The 21,376-nt window shown below is 44.0% G+C and overlaps 1 protein-coding gene across 1 annotated transcript in view; it reads right to left on the reverse strand.

Moving 5' to 3' along the window:
- Positions 1 to 21,376, reverse strand: part of GRM7 (glutamate metabotropic receptor 7) — a 519,969-nt gene that overhangs the window by 154,275 nt on the left and 344,318 nt on the right. Inside the window, exon 8 of the mRNA XM_075321597.1 lies at positions 6,806 to 7,738. Within this exon, the coding sequence (XP_075177712.1) occupies positions 6,806 to 7,738 (933 nt within the window). The remainder of the gene's footprint in view (positions 1 to 6,805; positions 7,739 to 21,376) is intronic.

Genomic DNA, 21,376 nt, shown 5'->3' on the forward strand with positions numbered 1-21,376 from the left:
CATAATGTTTTCACCTTTGAGGATAAGATCTACCGTCAATTGAGGGGCTGTGCAATGGGGACGAGATTTGCCCCCAGTTTTGCAAATCTATATATGGAGTGCTTCGAGTCCCTTTATATTGCACAGTCCCCCCTAGCCCTGGAGAACATGATATTTTATCGTAGATTCATAGATGACCTGTTTTTTATCTGGTCAGGTTCCGAGGAAAGTGCTCAAAACTTCATAAAATCACTTAATCTGAATGAATGGGGACTAAGCTTTACGGCTACAATATCCCGGAAATCCATGCAATTCCTGGACCTTAATATTAAATTTAATGAAGAGGCTACTATTGAAACATCCACTTTTTTTAAAAAGGTGGATGTCAATAGTTATCTTGAATTTTCCAGCAGCCATCTTCCTACATGGATAAGAAATATACCGTATGGGCAATATTGGCGCATCAGGAAGAATTGCACCAACAATGCTTCTTTTAGAGCTGAAGCTAGAATATTGCAAAGTAGGTTCAGTAGCAAAGGCTATCCGAAAAAAATAATAACTGATGCTTATAAAAAAAAGCCTCTTACTGGATCAAGACAGGTGTTTGGATATAATTGAAGAGAAAAAGACGGACATAGGAGTGGAGGGAAAGAAGACCACCTTTGAGAGTTGTCTAGTGACTACCTATAGTGATTCATATGGGAAAGTAAAGGAGCTAGTGGGTAGACACTGGCACATTCTAAAAGGTGACAGAATCCTCTCAGGTATTCTACCCGATAAACCTCAGATCATCTTTAGGAGGAGTAGAAATCTCAAAAATATGATTGCACCTAGTAAAACAACACTGGTAAAAAAACCCAGTTGACCCAAAATGGATTGGATACCAGTAAACCAGTCGGGAATTTCCATTGTGGACAAACCCGATGTTTATGTTGTAGAACATTAGAACATGGTGTACAATCTTTCAAATCAAATATAACAGGGGAAGAATTTTTAATAAAGCAACATCTTTGCTGCACTAGTTCCTATGTTATTTATCTACTGGAATGTCCTTGCGGCCTACAATATGTAGGCCGCACGACGCAAATGGTGCATAATAGATTAAACGGCCATAGATATAATATCCGCCATGGTATAGTAACGTATAGTCTCTCCAGGCATTTTTTATTGGAACATGACAAAGACAGGGACAATGTTAAAATGGTGATTATTGAGCAAATTATGGCTGATGTTACAGATAGGTATTGTAGGTTGGTGGAACGTGAATCCTTCTGGATATTTAAATTAGCCACCCTGAATCCAGAAGGCCTCAATATAATGACTGAGCAGATCAAATAGAGCAATAATTTTCACTATTACCACTAAATAAATTTGAGGTCAAAATATGGTATAATTATTATATAGACAGTTATTATCTATTAAATGTATTATTTCTCATAAGTTATACACTATAAATTATGGATTATATGACCTGTTGAAGTTACCGTTTTTTCATATGAATTTTTAGAGTTATCACTTTTACAATTTTTTATAAAAATAATAATACTTGAGTCCCTCGGTATGTTTATATTAATTCTAACCTACTTTCCCTCCCCTGGTTTTAAAATATAAAAAAAAATTTGAAAACATTTTTTATAAAAAGGGAAAAAAAAAAAAAAATTTAAACAATTTTTTTTAAAAATTTTTTTTTTTTATAATTCACCCTTTTTTTCCTAAACAATTTCTTTTAAGATATTTTCAGTTGTAAAATAATTTTAAAATAACTTCAAAAGATTTGTTTTATCCAATTTTATAGTGATGAGTGTGTCACAACCAACTTCAGATAAAAACATACATGTGTTTCATTGAACTTTGTTGTCAAATATGAATATGTATAATTGATTTCTGTGAGGCGAGGTCCCTGGAGAAAAAAAAAAAAAAAAAACCCTGTTGATTGATCGTCATGATCCATATGCTAATTTGGTTAAGGGGTGTGGGGACCTCTAAATTTATGTATATAAGGTATATCACTTCATATGATTGCTGCTACCTGAGGAAGGGGGAGCTTTTATCCCCGAAACGCGTTGTGGCTTTTATTTTTGCAAATAAAAATTTCTGGAATAATATTATCATCTCTACGAACTTTCCTAGCAGCGCAGCCGATACCGTGATTTTTCTTCATTATCCCTAAAACATAAATAATGACATCACATGCAGCATATATATGTATAACGTCAAGTGTATAAACACCATTATAAGTAAAGTTTCCATGGCTGACTCAAATTGATGGAAATCTTGATGTCATTGCGTAGGTCATAGAGCATTATTGTGTTGCGTCAGCCCACAATAATGGCCTGACTGTTATGGGGGGAAGATTTGGGCTTGGAGGCGCCCCCTCCCTGACTTCGGTGGGGAAAGATTCGGGCTTGGAAGCACCCCCTCCCCGGCACTGGTGAGGGAAGATTCAGGCTTGTATGTACCCCCTCCCTTGCTCCAGTGGGGGCAGATTCGGGTTTGGATGCACCCCCTCCCTGGCTCTGGTGGGGGAAGATATCGGGTTTGGAGATGCCCCCTCCCCGGATTCGGTGGGGGAAGATTCGAGCTTTGAGGCACCCCCTCCCCAGCTCCGGTGGGGGAAGATTCGAGCTTGGAGGCGCTTCCTCCCCGGCTCTGATGGGGGAAGATTCGGGCTTGGAGACACCCCCTTACCAGTTCCGGTGGGAGAAGATTCGCGCTTGGAGGCGCCCCGTCCCCAGCTCTGATGGGGGAAGATTATGGCTTGGAGACACCCCCTTCCAAGATTCGGTGGGGGAAGATTCGAGCTTGGATGCGCCCCTCCCCCGACACCAGTGGGGGAAGATTCGAGCTTGGATGCGCCTCCTCCCCAATACCGGTGGGGGAATATTCGAGCTTGGATGCACCCCCTCCCCGGCTTCAGTGGGGGAAGATTCAGGCTTGGAGGCACCCCCTCCCCAGCTCCGGTGGGGGAAGATTTGTGCTTGGATGCACCTCCTTCCCGCCTCCGGTTGAGGAAGATTTGGGCTTTGAGGCGCCCCCTCCCTGGCTCCGGTAGGGGAAGATTTGGGCTTTGAGGCGTCCCCTCCCCGGCGCTCAGTGCAGACGGTTCTTGCTATCTTTTCCTAGTATATTTAGCGGCATGGAAGCACCTATGAGACTAATGCTCAGGCTCCCGATCACTGACATTGACTGTGACTCCTTCCCTGCTGCCAATATGTCTCCCCTGCGTGCAACAAGGCAGAAGACGCGGCTCCTCGTGCTGCATAGAAGGTGCTAATGGACGGCAACTTAAATGGTCGCAGCAATAATATAAATCCCATTGGTAAACTGTTTGACGTTTGCTGCTGAGATCCTTTTATCACTTAATAAAAGGGTTCTCCCAGCGTTTTAGTAAATTATACACTGATGTTCTCGCACTTCGCAATGCTCCGGCTATTTTACCAGAAAAGATCATTACATAATAATTTATTACAAGGCGAAAAAACACATTCGCTCTCGTCATTTCAAGGGAACGGCGCTGAAAGCTACTGAGGCAAATCTGCGAAAATATTTCCAAAACATTTTAACAAAAGTGTGAGTCATGTAAGGGAGAAAAATAGTCCAAAAAATAAAACGCCAGCATCCTTAAAGGATCCAGCGACCTGCATTATTACCGGCGCGTTTCGCTCATGGGGTCTATGAGTCCAGATACGTGGTGCACACCAATATGAAGGGCCACGTAAAACCACCTACTTGCAATTTTGAAGTTTTCTAAAATTCATACTTCCTATCCTTTTACAAAGAGTGTTCAGCAATTTCCTTATCATCGCAGACAGGTTAACAACTAATCACAGCTGGTACTAAAAGGTCCACCAGTCGCAATGTCACAGCTCACCTTCTCCTTTAACTATAACATTTGCACACGATCATTAGATGCATCAATTACACGCTCATCAGATGCGCCAATCACTCGCTCAACAGATGCGTCAATCACACGCTCAATAGATGCGTCAATCACATGCTCAACAGATGCGTCAATCACACGCTCAATAGATGCGTCAATCACACGCTCATTAGATGCGTCAATCACACGCTCATTAGATGCGTCATTCACACGCTCATTAGATGCGTCATTCACACGCTCATTAGATGCGTCAATCACACGCTCATTAGATGCGTCAATCACACGCTCATTAGATGCGTCAATCACACGCTCATTAGATGCGTCAATCACACGCTCATTAGATGCGTCATTCACACGCTCATTAGATGCGTCAATCACACGCTCATTAGATGCGTCAATCACACGCTCATTAGATGTGCCAATACAAAAGATAAGGTTGGGAAATATAAAGGTTAGCTAAACACTCAAATTATAAAGAGCTACAAAACGCCAGGTCAGATTGTCAGGATATTGCATCTGGACAGTGAAAGCCTAGAGTGCGAAAATAAAGTGCTAGTAAAGTGCCAGGAAAGGATGGCAGGCCAGAGTGCTCAAAATAAAGCATTCAGCAGAGTGTCAGGATGGAGTGTCAGGGTACAGTGCAGGAATAGACTCCTACTTTAGAGCGCCTCCAAAGAGTGGCGGGACAAATTGCCAGAATTGATTGCCATTGACTAAAAGGTAGCTGAACTTTCAAAATAGAGCATACAATAGAGCACTTTATACAGTGCCAAGGCAGGGTGTGAGAAGAACTGCAAGCAATAATATAGTGTTAGAATAGAGTGCAAGATAGTGTAGAAGTAGAGAGAGTAAAGGACAGAGGACAGAGCAGAGGACAGAGTACTGGGATATAGTGTCAGCAGGAGAGCGTGCCAGAATACAATGCTATGCCAGGGCAGAGTATACACTGTCAGGACAGAGTGCCATGGTAGAGTGCCAGCTAGAGTATACACTTTCAGGACAGAGTGGCATGAAGAGTATAGACTGTTAGGACAGAGAGCCAGGAAGAGTAAAGACTGTCAGGACAGAGTGCCACAGGAGAGTGCCAGTAATAGAAGAAGTTGTGGAAAAATAAAGCGCAATAGGGTCTTACCCTTGTATGTAGGGGTATAGGATGGGAATACTACTCACCAAATGTGGTTGTGAGAGTCACAACCACTGTAATCGCACGTAAAATTTGACCACGGCAGCAGCAACCCAAAGCGGCAGATAACAGAGAGAGGTAGAAACCGGGTTCTTCAAAGCCGCGCCAATGATCACCAGCCAAAGGATCAGATCAATGAAGCTTTATTGTTGCCCGATGCAACAATAAAGCTTCATTGATCTGATCCTTTGGCTGGTGATCATTGGCGCGGCTTTGAAGAACCCGGTTTCTACCTCTCTCTGTTAACAGGAGAGTGCCAGGAAGACTAAACACTGTCAGGACAGAGTGCCATGGTAGAGTGCCGGGAACAGTATACACTGTCAGGACAGAGTGCCATGGTAGAGTGCCAGGAAGACTAAACACTGTCAGGACAGAGTGCCATGGGAGAGTGCCGGGAACAGTATACACTGTCAGGACAGAGTGCCATGGGAGAGTGCCGGGAACAGTATACACTGTCAGGACAGAGTGCCATGGGAGAGTGCTAGGACAGAGGCGTATACACTGTCTCAACAGAGTATCATGGGAAAGTGCCAGGAAGAGAATAGTCTTTCAGGACATAGTGACATGATATAGTGCCAGGGCCGAGTATAAACTGTCAGGACAGAGTACCGTGGTAGAGTGCCAGGAAGAGTATAGATTATCAGGATATAGTGAAATGGTAGAGTGTCAGGAGAGAGTATACACTGTCAGGACAGAGTGCCATGGGAGAGTGTCAGGAGAGAGTATACACTGTCAGGACAGAGTGCCATGGGAGAGTGTCAGGAGAGAGTATACACTGTCAGGACAGAGTGCCATGGGAGAGTGTCAGGAGAGAGTATACACTGTCAGGACAGAGTGCCATGGGAGAGTGTCAGGAGAGAGTATACACTGTCAGGACAGAGTGCCATGGGAGAGTGTCAGGAGAGAGTATACACTGTCAGGACAGAGTGCCATGGGAGAGTGTCAGGAGAGAGTATACACTGTCAGGACAGAGTGCCATGGGAGAGTGCCGGGAAGATAAAACAATGTCAGGACAGAGTGCCATGGGAGAGTGCCGGGAAGAGTATAGACTGTCAGGACAGAGTGCCATGGTAGAGAGACAGGAAGATAAAACAATGTCAGGACAGAGTGCCTGGAAGAGTATAGACAGTCAGGACAGAGACTGATAGAATAGAGTGCCAGGTTAGAGTACCATTGATTTCAATTTTAAATGCTACAATGTAGACCCCCAGTCATTAAAGTCTCTGATTCATACCCAAGAGTGCTGTGGTCTCTTTATTTTGGTAATTGATGGGATCTTGTTGCTCGATTGCACTGCTCTCCTGAGTCTATGACTGTTCCGCCCACTGCTTTGTATTTGAATCTCCCATATTTACAAAAAATAGAGCAACAATTATAAATACGTAAAAAATTATATCTGTCAAAATTGTTACGGGGTTTGAATACTTTTGCAGCAGTATTTATTATCCAAGAACATCGGACATGAAAAAGAAGGCAATTTTTCAAATACTAAAAATATCCCCTTATATATTTAGATATATATGGTAACAGACTACAAACTGTAGTCTGATCCTGCAGTCACATGTCGCTCGCTCCATGCCTGTAGAAAGGGAAAGGCGGTGGGACTCGTAGGTTGGTATAGGAAATGTATACTCAAAACAGTATGAGATTTTTTTTTTAGTAAGAAGCTATTATAAAAGTTGACTTTTGAAATACACTAGAACAATAAAAAAAGGGTTGCAACTACTAAAAATGTAGTAAAAGTAAGGAGAAAGTGCACTTACTTTTTCTGCTGATTGTGACGTTCCAAAAAATATTGGAATGAAAGCCAACCATACTATGCAGGTTGTGTACATTGTAAAACCTATGGGCTTTGCCTCGTTGAAATTCTCCGGCACGCCCCTGGTTTTGATGGCGTAGACGGTACAAGTCACCATGAGAAGAATGCTGTATCCCAAGGAACAAATGATTTGTAGATCCGTAATGTCACATTTCAGAACGCCGCGTCTCTGCTCCGGGTCCACCATCTCCGGACCATAGTCAATGATAATGTTCGGAGGGTTGACGCCAAACCAGATAAAAACTCCTAGAAGTTGGACGGATATCAAACTGGAGGTGATGGCCAACTGCGAGGTGGGGCTGATGAGCCGAGGAGCCGTCACCGACTTCTTACCTTGCTCAAAGATGCGGTAAATCCGGTTGGTTTTCGTTAACAGCGCGGCGTAACTGATGCACATGCCCAATCCTAAGAAAATGCGCCGGAAGGAGCAGACGGCCAGGTCGGGTTTGGCGATCATAAGAAAGGTGATGATGTAACAGAGGAAGATCCCCGTCAATAGGACGTAGCTGAGTTCCCTCCCGGAAGCTCGGACGATGGGGGTGTCATTATATCGTATGAAGGTCGCCATGACAAAGATGGTGGCGATGATACCAAGCATTGCGAGAAAGACGGGGATCACGGCCCAAGGAGAGTGCCACTCCAGCTTTATGATGGGGATGGGGTCACAGCCGGTGCGGTTACGATTAGGGCGCATGTTAAAATCGCAGCGGTAGCAGGTGTTCTCATCCAACAGGTACTTGTAGCCATCACAGAGGTCACATTGCCAGCAGCATGGCATGCCTTTGGCGGTCTTCTTCCTCTCCCCCATTTTGCATGGCAGACTGCAGACAGAAGGTGGGATTTCGTGCATTGCTTTGGACCATTGCATGTCCTCAATCTGCAAAAAAAGGGAGAGAGACAATTAAAGGATGAAACAGCGTATCATTCAGGTTAAAGGGCATAGTCTTTTACATATTACTGACCCCTGGCTGCAATTAGCCTCCATTTATAGGTACAGAAATGGGGCTATTATTTAAGAAAATTACCTTTTGGTGCCATTTTCATGGCATCTATCATCATCATCGTGTTTTTCAGCCCGTGCCAAATTCTACCTTCTCCTAATGGGCAAAGCGTGCCCCTAAAGGCTTGGTGCAGTGCTCCCCAATGGTTTTCCATGTCCCTCCACCCTCAGTGGTGAGTGACAGTCTTTCCCTGAAGTGAGCACTGTCAATCAACAATGAGGTAGGCCAGGATATGGAAACCCAGTGGACAGAATAATGCACGGAGCCTCTTAGCTACACCGAGAGTGTGGAGGCGACGGAGACGGGGGGGGGGGAGAAGTAAGCGCTCCATGAAGGAAAAAGATTTATTGTGGTATCATTTTGGATGGGGGGGAGGGGGTTAAGATTACTGTGAGGGCACATAAGACGGACAATTGTGAAATGGGATAAAGTATAGTGAGGGGGGGACACTATGCAGAGGGGCAGTGTGTGGGAGAAGGAGATATTATGGAGAGGGAGAGTGTGGGGGGAAATTTTGGAGAAGGGCAGTGTGCAGGGCCATTTTAGAGAGAGGCAGTGTGCAGGGACATTTTAGAGAGAGGCAGTGTGCAGGGACATTTTAGAGAGAGGCAGTGTGCGGGGACAGTTTTGAGAGAGGCAATTTGTGGGGGAGATATTTTGTGCAGGAAGCACATAAATTATTTATTCAGGGCTTTATGGTTTAGCATGGGAGATAATATCATTAAACTACCCCATAAAGAAAAAAAATTATGTTTAAGGGCATCATGTCAGAAAGTGCTGCTGAAAACTGAGAAGAGGTAAATCTGCAGACAGAAGCTCTGGATGTTCAATCTCATGAGTTACGAGTGACGAATGTACTACATGGAGACAAAAGGGATGGGAACGACTTCAATCAGAGAAGATGTCATCTATAAAAGGTACCTGGACGTAAATGTTTATTTGTGATGCTGCCTGTGTCTTATTAGTATTGTGGTTCCTGTATGGTCCGCAGTCTGATGATGACTGGTAGTAACAACTCCCAGTTTCTCCTTACCATTGTTAAAGACATACAGGGATTTGTAGGTTAATACAATAGAATTGTATATGGGTCTGACCTGACATTATATTTGATGGCTGTACTAAACTTGGTGCTGCATTCATCTACTGAGGGTGGTTCTGGCGTTGTCTTAATGTACTGAGGGTGGTTCTGGCGCTGTATTTATGAATGTCTGCTGATTATGGCACTCTATTCATGTAGTGTCACTGTTTCTGATACTGTATATGTGTGCTGACGGTGGTTCTGGCACTGCATTCATGCATTGATGGTGATTCTGATGTTGTAGTCATGTATTGACGGTGGTTCCAGTGCTGCATTCATGTACTGACGGTGGTTCTCTCACTGCATTCATGTACTGACGGTTGTACTAGTGCTGAATTCATCTATTGAAAGTGGTTTTGGAGCTGCATTCATGTACTGAAGTTGATTCTGCCACGACATTAATGTGCTGATGGTGGTACTGGCGCTGCATTCATGTATGGTCGATTATTCTGGCACTACATTCATGTGCTGAAGGTGGTTCTGAAAATGTATTCATGTACTGATGGTGGTATTAGCACTGCATTCATGGATGGTGGTTCTAGCATTTCTTTCATGTACTGACAGTGGTTCTGGCACTGCTATCATGAACTGAAGGTGGTTCTGACACTGTATTCATGTACCGGCGGTGGTTCTGATGCTGTATTCCATTCATATACTGACAGTGATTTTGGCACTGCATTTATGTGCTGATGGCAGTTCTCATCTTGTACACATGTAGCAATCTAAAATGTGCTTCATGTTTATGTTAAAACTTAAATTTCTCAAAATATTTGAGATTATGAGTGATTGTTGCGTTTCTTGTTCAGTTTGGGTTTCAAAAACTCAGTGTAATTTAGTTTGTGTTCACATTTAAAGCACACTACAGTGTTTTGCTTGGTTTTGTTTTTTTATTCCACTGCTGTAGCGTTTCATGGAGCGTCCTGGAGATCACTCTTCGATGCTCCTCTATGGGACCTTGTTCTGGGTAATAAAGATGCACTGAGCGCCTGTGACATAGCTTCCGACTTCTGGGCAGTCAGAAGTTACAGGCACAAGATGGTGCCGTGGGACCTAAGCAGCAGCAGTGAAGTATGAAAATGCTAGAAGGCGGGTGTAAGCCACTACAGTGGTGAACCCCCCCTCCCCCACCCCTCCCCACACACACTTTTTTTGAAGCAGAAACTAAGCAGAATCTCTCAAAATCGTCCTCAAATACTAAAAACTTTCTTCTGGTGATTTGTTAATGTACTGATGGTGGTTCTGGTGATGTATATATGTAAGTACCCCTTTAAAAATGTTTATGGCCTTTGGGATTTGTTTAGTATGCCACTGAGACTCTTGGACCAAAAATGTTGTGCACCCCTGGATTAGAGCCATAATGGTGCAATTTTTATACAAGTTCTGTGCTTAGTTTATACAGTCGCTTTGGGCTGAAAGACACCCTTTACATTTTTTAACATAAGTCAGAATTGTGAGGATAAAACACTAGGTGTCACTAGATGCAACTAGTGGAGGAGTAGTCAAACAAGCCGAAGGTCACAGCCAGGAAGTCATGTAAGGTACACAGGGAGGAAGCGGAGCCGAGGTCAGGGTACGAGCCGGAGGTCAGAGGCCAGGAAGTCACGTAAGGTACACAGAGAGGAAGCGGAGCTGAGGTCAGGGTACAAGCCGGAGGTTAGAGGCCAGGAAGTCACGTAAGGTACACAGGGATGAAGCGGAGCAGAGGTCAGGGTACGAGCCGGGGGTCAGAAGCCAGGAAATCACGTAAGGTGCACAGGAAGAAAGCGGAGCCAAGGTCAGGGTACGAGCCGGGGGTCAGAAGCCAGGAAAAAACGTACGAGTCAGGGGCACGGGGGCAGAAGGGTTACAAGGGTTCGGGATAGCAAGGCAAGATCAGAACGAAGCACTTACGGGAACCAGAGCACTCACTGCAGAGCAGAAACTAAAAACAGGTTCCTCCCAACAGCAGTGCAGGACTGAGGCTAGGAACAACCCGTCCACTGGAGCACAATACAAAACAGAGCATTGGCTCTGCAGGAGAGCAGAGCACCGTGAATCAGAACCGTGACAAGAATGTTCCCTTTCATTGTCAGCAAGAAGAGGTTTAAAAAAGGATAAACAATGAAGGTACAATTGCATAAACGCAAGTATATTTTATCATACAACTGATTGCCTTCTTTTCCAACTTTGTCAAACTTGCCCAAACTTTCCCCCCCAGCATTTTCCTGCTTTTGTACACCAGGTGAGTCGCACTTTTTTTCTGTTTTGCTCTCTCACTTTCTACATCATTCCTCCTATCTGTGCCCCCTGATGCCATCCTTCCTCTTAATCTGCGGTCCCCTGCCCGTCCCCTCCACCATTCTGTGTGGCTTAGCCCATCTGTATCGTTGGATTTCAGAGCTTGACTAGTCGTGTGAACTTCAAGAGAAGTGACAGCCTACCGATAACTCATTTACCCGAACATTCTGCGTTCAGAGATAGCGGCTACACAGGGCTGTAATTATAGAGACTTCTTTCACTCGCCTCGTTACAATATACCCAGATAGCTTTATTCCGGCAGCGGCACAAAGATTTGCAACTCTTCTTTCACCTCTGGCTGCAAAATAGCTAATGAAATGCAAGCCGCCCGATAAGCCGCGTGGAAAGAAGAGATTAGGAAACGGATTCACACTCGGAAGCATCATACAAAAATCCGTGTTGTCAGGGATATAATTGGCGCCCAACTCCAACCTTCTGCCAGGAATGAAATACTTCCGATAAAGAAGTTTTATGTGCACCGGATGGACCTGGAGACCCTTAAATCTGCCCGTGCCATAATTTGAAAGGGTGTCAGGCGGAGCGGAGGATGCACAATGGAGCCCATGGAAATGGCGCTGAGTGACATGGCGACACTGCAGAAGGGAACGATTGCCGTTTTGGAAATGGGATAGAAACAGGTGCATATTGTTTAGTCCATAAAAACCTCAGCTTTTTAATTTATTTCGCCTGCCAAAAAATACAGCTACGGCCAAGAAAGGTGCAGTGAATGAAGAGGAGGGAACAAAGAGATAGAGAGGCCTGGGATGAAGAAGAACTAGACATGAAAAAAGTGAGACGAAGCGGTGGGATTCACATGGAGAGCTGGTAGTATCAATTATCCCTTACTGATATGGTGCCAAGACCGGAGACTTAAAGCGCACCAATCTGCAGGATTTTCGTATATAACCTATAGCCAGTGCTATACTGGCTGATTCTATACATACCTTTAGCTCAGATGTATAGGTTTTGAAATACAAGCAAGTAAAGATTATAAAAATGAGCAGCTTTTTGATTGGCAGCAGCTGTGGAGCAGCTAATAGCTAGAGTGGGTATTCATAGTGATTCCCGCCCCCCTGCCTGTCCATCCTCCCCCTGATATTTATGCTAATTCTATTATATAATCATTTCACTAAGTGACTAGAAGGACCTGTGCTAATGTCATACCCATGTGACCAGAAGGGGCGGGGCCTCAGCCAACAGAAAAATAATGTTACTTCCTGGTATCAGCTATGTTGGCCCCTTCTTGTAACATGGGTATGACATCAGCACAGGTCCTTCTAGTCACTTAGTCAAATGCTTCTATAATAGAATTAGCATAAATAAAAGATAGGGGAGGACAGACAGGCAGGGGGGCGGGAATCACTAGCAAAAGCCACCCCAGCTATTAGCTGCTCTCAATCAAAAAGCTGCTCATTTTACAAACTTTGCATGCTTGAATTTCAAAACCTATACATTTTAGCTGACAACTAAAAGTATGTATAGAATCAGCCTGATAGCACCAGTATAGCACTGGCTTTAAGTTATATAGGAAAATCCTGGTAATTGGTGGGCTTTAATATTAGTGCCAACCTGATGGACTTCATGGCTGTAACATTTTACAGACCCAACACCCTCTAATGAACCATCCCTTTGGGGTTCTGTATTTTGAAAACAGACCATATATCAGACAGAAACACTTCTCGTTCCAAAGTTATGTTTTGTCCTGCTTCATGCTCCAATCACATCCAAAGCTGCAGTCAGAATTCTACTAGTCGCTGATGGATTATGCTGCTACCAGTCTAGACCCCTCCCTGCTCACGATCTTAGAAAAGGGGGAGAGCAGAGAAGTTTCCAAAAAAGATACAGTGTTTATGCAAATGATGTGACTTTTTCGCAGCAGAGCGATGGCACACAGGCTCCAATTCATCACTTGCAATTTTTAGTCACTTATTAGTCATTTTTGCCATTTTTCTGTGCCAAATTCTTCAAAACGGTGGATTGAATTTTGTGCAAAGACAAAAAAGTTATTTTTTTCTTTAGCTGCTTTTGACACTTTGTAACACAAAAAGTAGCACATTTACAAAAACAAATGTTGTAAAAATTGAGCCAAAAAACTGTCACACTCAAATACGCTTTATGGAAGGGAGGAGGAGGAGACCGGGGAACATTAATGCCACATATTGTCACTTTTTTTGAAAGTTGCAATTTGATGAATCAAGTGACAACATCTGGAAAACCCAAACTCCTCCCAGAGTGGCCAACAGAGGAAAAAACAGGCGGACGTACGAGTAATAGACTCTAAAAAAGGTGCAAACTACAAATGAAAAACAAGTGATAAATGGCAAAAAAGGCACAAATGGAATAATGATCTGAGGCCATAGATTTTTCAAAAGGTCTCCGTCTGTACCATTATAGTCAATGGCTCAATCGGTGCATGCATCGGTGGTTTGTGGGGGGTTTGGACAGAAGTCCTGATGGGACCACTGAATGGGGAGAGGAACGCAGTGTGAAAGCGGCCTTAAACAAAAAATAAAATAATAATATTTTTTATATATAATATAAACTACAGTTCAAAAGTTTAGGGTCACTTACCGTAGATATTTCCTTATTTTTGTAAGAAAAGCACATTTTTTTTTCAATGAAGCTAACATTAAATTACACAGAAATCCCCTCTATACATTGTTAATGTGGTAAAGGACTATTCTAGCTGCAAACGTCTGGTTTTGAATGCAATATCTACATACAGTTAGGTCCAGAAATATTTGGACAGTGACACAATTTTCGCGAGTTGGGCTCTGCATGCCACCACATTGGATTTGAAATGAAACCTCTACAAGAGAATTCAAGTGCAGATTGTAACGTTTAATTTGAAGGTTTGAACAAAAATGTCTGATAGAAATTGTAGGAATTGTCACATTTCTTTACAAACACTCCACATTTTAGGAGGTCAAAAGTAATTGGACAAATAAACCAAACCCAAACAAAATATTTTTATTTTCAATATTTTGTTGCGAATCCTTTGGAGGCAATCACTGCCTTAAGTCTGGAACCCATGGACATCACCAAACGCTGGGTTTCCTCCTTCTTAATGCTTTGCCAGGCCTTTACAGCCGCAGCCTTCAGGTCTTGCTTGTTTGTGGGTCTTTCCGTCTTAAGTCTGGATTTGAGCAAGTGAAATGCATGCTCAATTGGGTTAAGATCTGGTGATTGACTTGGCCATTGCAGAATGTTCCACTTTTTTGCACTCATGAACTCCTGGGTAGCTTTGGCTGTATGCTTGGGGTCATTGTCTATCTGTACTATGAAGCGCCGTCCGATCAACTTTGCGGCATTTGGCTGAATCTGGGCTGAAAGTATATCCCGGTACACTTCAGAATTCATCCGGCTACTCTTGTCTGCTGTTATGTCATCAATAAACACAAGTGACCCAGTGCCATTGAAAGCCATGCATGCCCATGCCATCACGTTGCCTCCACCATGTTTTACAGAGGATGTGGTGTGCCTTGGATCATGTGCCGTTCCCTTTCTTCTCCAAACTTTTTTCTTCCCATCATTCTGGTACAGGTTGATCTTTGTCTCATCTGTCCATAGAATACTTTTCCAGAACTGAGCTGGCTTCATGAGGTGTTTTTCAGCAAATATAACTCTGGCCTGTCTATTTTTGGAATTGATGAATGGTTTGCATCTAGATGTGAACCCTTTGTATTTACTTTCATGGAGTCTTCTCTTTACTGTTGACTTAGAGACAGATACACCTACTTCACTGAGAGTGTTCTGGACTTCAGTTGATGTTGTGAACGGGTTCTTCTTCACCAAAGAAAGTATGCGGCGATCATCCACCACTGTTGTCATCCGTGGACGCCCAGGCCTTTTTGAGTTCCCAAGCTCACCAGTCAATTCCTTTTTTCTCAGAATGTACCTGACTGTTGATTTTGCTACTCCAAGCATGTCTGCTATCTCTCTGATGGATTTTTTCTTTTTTTTCAGCCTCAGGATGTTCTGCTTCACCTCAATTGAGAGTTCCTTAGACCGCATGTTGTCTGGTCACAGCAACAGCTTCCAAATGCAAAACCACACACCTGTAATCAACCCCAGACCTTTTAACTACTTCATTGATTACAGGTTAACGAGGGAGACACCTTCAGAGTTAATTGCAGCCCTTAGAGTCCCTTGTCCAATTACTTTTGGTCCCTTGAAAAAGAGGAGGCTATGCATTACAGAGCTATGATTCCTAAACCCTTTCTCCGATTTGGATGTGAAAACTCTCATATTGCAGCTGGGAGTGTGCACTTTCAGCCCATATTATATATATAATTGTATTTCTGAACATGTTTTTGTAAACAGCTAAAATAACAAAACTTGTGTCACTGTCCAAATATTTCTGGCCCTGACTGTAGGTGTATAGAGGATCATTTACAACAACCACCACTCCAGTGTTCTAATGGTACATTGTGTTTGTTAACTGTGTTAGAAAGAGGGGAGCCAGCACGATCTGAAAATGGCATACATCATATAAAAAGTGCAAATTCACAGATTTGTTCCAACTGTACTGTAATATAAATGGCTCCTTTTTCTCTGTTATGACTGTAGTTATGCTACATTTTTCTGGTGGCTGACCACCACCATGCTATGCACGCCTGATTTTGGTTTGCAATGTATTCCTCCTGTTGGTAGCTGTTCACACTCAGTTGCCTCACCCCTTTCCACAGGCATTGCTAAATAAGCACCATTCTTGGATCTGGTCCGCCTTTATCAATGGTTGCTGTCTGGCACTGGGAGGGTCAGTTCTGATATAGTCCTGGTATGTGTAGAGCTTGCTCCACATGCTGGGACCTGGGCTGGCCTCTATCCACAATTGCCTCTTTTGCAACATGGAAGCGGCTATATACAGGTTACAGGTATGTGTGCTCCATTATGGGTCTGCTTTTAACTTTATCTAGGAGGCTGCATGGCACATGAAATACATAATATAGTATAGGCCCCCCCTATTGAGATTTACCGTGACGTTGGCAGGGGTGGCTAAAAGAATTGATCAATTATTTGCTAAAAATCTCATTTTTTATTGTAGTACAGTTGGAATAAATCTGTGAATTTGCACTTTTTATATGATGCATGCCAATTTCAGATCGTGCTGGCTCCTTTTTAACTGTGTTAGAAGGCTAATGGATGTTTAGAAACCCCTTGAAAACCCTTGTGAAAGTATGTTAGCACAGCTGAAAACAGTTTTGCTGATTAGAGAAGCTATAAAACTGACCTTCCTTTTGAGCTGGTTGAGAATCTGGAGCATTACATTTGTTGGTTCCGTGAAACTTTCAAAATGGCCAGAAAAAGAGAGAACTTTCATGTGAAATGCGACAGTCTATTCTAATTTGTGTTTGGATCACACAGAAGAACATTTGCGAGGCTTAGAACTACTGACAAGATGCTGGAAGAGTGCGTGATGCCATCTGTCAAGCATGGTGGAGGTAATGTGATAGTCTGGGGTTGCTTTGGTGCTGGTAAAGTGGGAGAGTTGTACAAGGTAAAAGGGATTTTGAACAAGGAAGGCTATCACTCCATTTTGCAACGCCATGCCATATCCTGTGGACAGCGCTTGAGTGGAGCCAATTTCATCCTACAACAGGACAATGACCCAAAGCACACCTCCAAATTATGCATGAACTATTTAGGGAAGAAGCTGGTATTCTATCTGTAATGGAGGGGCCAGCCCAGTCACCAGACCTCAACCCTATAGAGCTGTTGTGGCAGCAGCTTGACCGTATGGTACGCAAAAAGTGCCCATCAAGCCAATCCAACTTGTATGGGGGGGGGGGAAGCATGGGGGGAAATATCTCCAGATTACCTCCGCAAATTAACATCTAGAATGCCAAAGGTCTGCAAAGCTGGAATTACTGCAAAGGAGCATTCTGTGCCGAAAGCAAAGTGTGAAGAGAAAATTATTATTTGAAGTAAAAATCATTATTTCTAACCTCGTCACTGTCTGGATGATATTCTCTATTCATTATGCAGCTCATTTGATAAATAAAAGTATGATTTTTCATGGAAAAGACAAAATTGTCTGGGTGACTCGAAACTTTTGATCTGAAGTGTACATTTTTTTTTTATTTTTTAAATATTAGATACATAATTTTTTTCTGTTTCAAGATCTCTGCTTGCTGCTAGTAAATTGCATCTGGCTTCTACCACCATTTTTAATTTCCAGATTCTGGTCCCCATAGACTTATATGGGGACCAGATTCCGGACTAGAACTGGATCTTAAAAAAAATATTGAACAGAGTCCTGCCGGTCCCTATTATCTGCGAGTCCGCTCGGCTCTAGTCTGCAGACAATCTTCTTGCATTTGTGAGCTGCAGTAAACTCAGTCCCGGATAATAGAGTCAATATTTGTTGCAACATATTTTGTAAATATTTGTCGATTATATAAACATCCTGAACCCCAGATTGATACATTGTAGCAAACAATCTGCACAGGAGACAGATTTGTGCTGCTTCTTCTGTGTTTACCGTAAGGCCAGGGCATTTTTGCAGCGTTTTTATCCTGACCAAAACCTAATCTTCTGGCAGGAAATCTCCTTGGAGTTATCTGCGGCTTTAATGCGTTTTTGTCGCAGTTTTTAATGGCGCTTTTGCGGCGAATTTGCAGCGTTTGTTTCTACAAAGCGGGTTGGTTCAATGCAAAACCGCTGCAAAAACACTGAAAAGAATTGACATGCTCATTCTTTTAAAACCGCTGCAAAAACGCCATGTGTGAACACAGGGTATGTTATCACGATGCAGATTTCGGTGCAGATTCTCTGCACCTAAAACTGCATCTCTTGGCAGGAAAAACGCTGCAGTAAAAATGCACATTTTTAATGTGTTTTTGTTTTATGCATTGAGATAGAGAAAACACTGAGAAAAAAAAATTCAGAAACAATTACTATGCCAATTTTTTGGTGCAGTTTTTTTCTGCACCAAAATCTGAAATGTGGGCACCGCACTTCAGGAGTCTCATAGACTTTCCTGGGATGCGTTTTCTCTTGCAGATTGATTAAAATCTGCAAGAAAAAAATGCATCAAAAAGCGAGAAAAAAATGCAGCGTGGGCACATAGCCTTATGCGGGCGTCACACGAGACGATCTATCGTGCGATGCATCGTCGGGGTCACGGTTTTCGTGACGCACATCCGGCATCGTTCACGACGTCGTCTCGTGTGACACCTCCGAGCGACGCTGAATCAGTGACAAATCGTGAGTCGTGTACTCGTCGCTTATTTTTAAAAAATTGTTTATTTTTCATGGCGCCGGTTGTTCATCGTACCCGGGGTAGCACACATCGCTCTGTGTGACACCCCGGGAACGATGAACACATCTTACCTGCGTCCCGCGGCACCCGCCGGCTATGCGGAAGGAAGGAGGTGGGCGGGATGTTTACGTCCCGCTCATCTCCACCCCTCCGCTTCTATTGGCCAGCCACTGTGTGTCATCGCTGTGACGCCGAACGTCCCTCCCCCTTCAGGAAGTGGATGTTCACCGCCCACAGAGAGGTCGCTCAGCAGGTAAGTACATGTGGTGGCGGTTTAACGACTTTGTGCGCCACGGGCAGCGATTTGCCCATGACGCACAAACGACGGGGGCGGGTGCGATCGCTCGTGCGATCGCACGATCGATCGTACCGTGTGACGCCCGCATTAGACTCCACACAATTTAAAGGATTCATTTTGATGTGTCAACCTTGGCCTTTAAAGGACCCATGAGCGTCTATATACAAGCAAATCGGTGGTCGTTTACCAAACTGTTCACACCAGAATTCTATCCGCACGATCGTTCTGTTATATGATCGTCCTGTGCACATCATGTTTTCAGCAGCATGTCACCTGTTTACACAGGACAATGTGCTGCTGAGAATGATGACGGCACAAATGATTCAATCATCTGACGTACACTCGTTAAAGGGAACCAATCACCAGGATTTTCCTATATAACCTAAAGCCAGTGCTATACTGGCACTATCAGGTTGATTCTATACATACATTTAGTTGTCAGCTCGGATGTATAGGTTTTGAAACACAAGCAAGCAAAGTTTGTAAAATGAGCAGCTTTTTCAATGACAGCAGCTGAGGATCAGCTGATAGCTGGGGTGGGTATTCATAGCTATCCCCTCCCCCTGTTATTTATGATAATTCTATTATAGAATTGATTTACTTTGTGACTAAAAGGACCTGTGCTGATGTCATACCCATGTGACCAGAATGGGCGGGGCCTCAGCCAACATAGCTGATAGCAGGAAGCAACATTTTTTCTGTTGGCTGAGGCCCCGCCACTTCTGGTCACATGGGTATGACACCAGCACAGGTCCTTTTAGTCACAAAGTAAATCAATTCTATAATAGAATTATCATAAATAACAGGGGGAGGGGATAACTCTGCATACCCCCCTAATATTATCTGATCGGCAGCTGCTGTCATTGAAAAAGCTGCTCATTTTACAAACTTTGCTTTCTTGGATTTCAAAACCTATACATCCGCGCTGATCACTACAGGTATGTATAGACTCAGCCTGATAGTGGCAGTATAGCACTGGCTTTAGGTTATATAGGAAAATCCTGGTGATTGGTGAGCTTTAATAGTTTGTATTGAAGGGGCCTTAAACTCTCTTGGCTGTTAGGGGTACTTTGCACGCTGCGACATCGCTAGCCGATGCTAGCGATGCAGAGCGCGATAGTCCCCGCCCCCGTCGCACATGCGATATCTTGTGATAGCTGCCGTAGCGAACATTATCGCTACGGCAGCTTCACACGCACTCACCTGCCCTGCGACATCGCTCTGGCCGGTGACCCACCTCCTTCCTAAGGGGGCGTGTCGTGTGGCGTTACAGCAACGTCACACGGCAGGCGGCCAATAGAAGCGGAGGGGCGGTGATGAGCGGGACGTAAACATCCCACCCACCTCCTTCCTTCCGCATAGCCGGTGGAGGCAGGTAAGGAGATGTTCCTCGCTCCTGCGGCTTCACATACAGCGATGTGTGCTGCCGCAGGAACGAGGAACAACATCGTATCTCCTATTGGTGCGACATTATGAAAATAACCGACGCTACACCGATCACCGATTTACGACGCTTTTGCGATCGTTTATCGGTGCATCTAGGCTTTACACGTTGCGATGTCGTTACTGGCGCCGGATGTGCGCCACTTTCGATTTGACCCCGACGATATCGCAGTAGCAATGTCGCAGCGTGCAAAGTACCCCTTTGATTCTGATTCCAGATACTATTCACATCTGAGATTTTCCCTGTTCACTTGATGCAAGCAGAGATCTGGAGACCCAAACAAGTATCAGAAAGTTGGATACTAGAGGTTAATCTTTCCTGTATTACACGGCTCCTCCAGTTTTGTGATTTTGTCTCCCCGGAGGACGCAGATAAAATGCTCACGTTCTAATCAGAAATGTACGATTCATAGTGTAATTACGAGTCGATCCTTTGATCGCGGCGCTGCACTTTCAGTACAATTAACGAGGATATAGCCATGAGCCATAACAGCCTTATCACTGGCATCCACATGGCTGGCTATGGTCCGAGCTGACGGGCTTCTTCTCTGCACTGCTGACTGTCGCCCCTCCGGACAGGCACAGGACGAGCCGCTGCGCCATTTCCATCTGACCTTCCTGCAATAATGACAGGAGCCTTTCTGGTAATCACATTCCCATATGTCATGTTCAGGATTTAGTCCTTGGACTCTCCTGATGAATAAGGATGGGATAAACTCTCCCACTACTCCATTATCCCCTCCATAACCTTTAATGAGCTGCAGTAACGACTTTCACGCTGCAGATCAATAGGAGTCTAGATTAGGGTCTGTAAGATGCTGACCGTGCTCATTGACCTGAGACCATTGATGTGAAAGGGGCGCGTACCCAATGGCGAATACATACAGAAAAGGGGTCCTGTGCAAGAAGAGTATATGGGCCCTTTTCAATCCAATAACTCAGAAAAATGCACAATTTCAACTGCTCTGGAGGGTAGAAATGGGTGCGGAGAAGTACCAAGCAAACAGCGAAAGGGAAGGGGTAACCTGTGTCTAGGGAAAAGGAAGATGGTGACCCCTGACCAAACATCCAGCTGGTTCCTGGGGTCCCTCCCCACCCTATGCGCCGAGCCGGATACCTGACCCTAGTTATCCCTAGTGCTGGACCCTAAATAG

The sequence above is a fragment of the Anomaloglossus baeobatrachus genome, chromosome 8 (assembly GCF_048569485.1).
Source record: "Anomaloglossus baeobatrachus isolate aAnoBae1 chromosome 8, aAnoBae1.hap1, whole genome shotgun sequence".
NCBI classification, from domain to species: Eukaryota; Metazoa; Chordata; class Amphibia; order Anura; family Aromobatidae; genus Anomaloglossus; species Anomaloglossus baeobatrachus.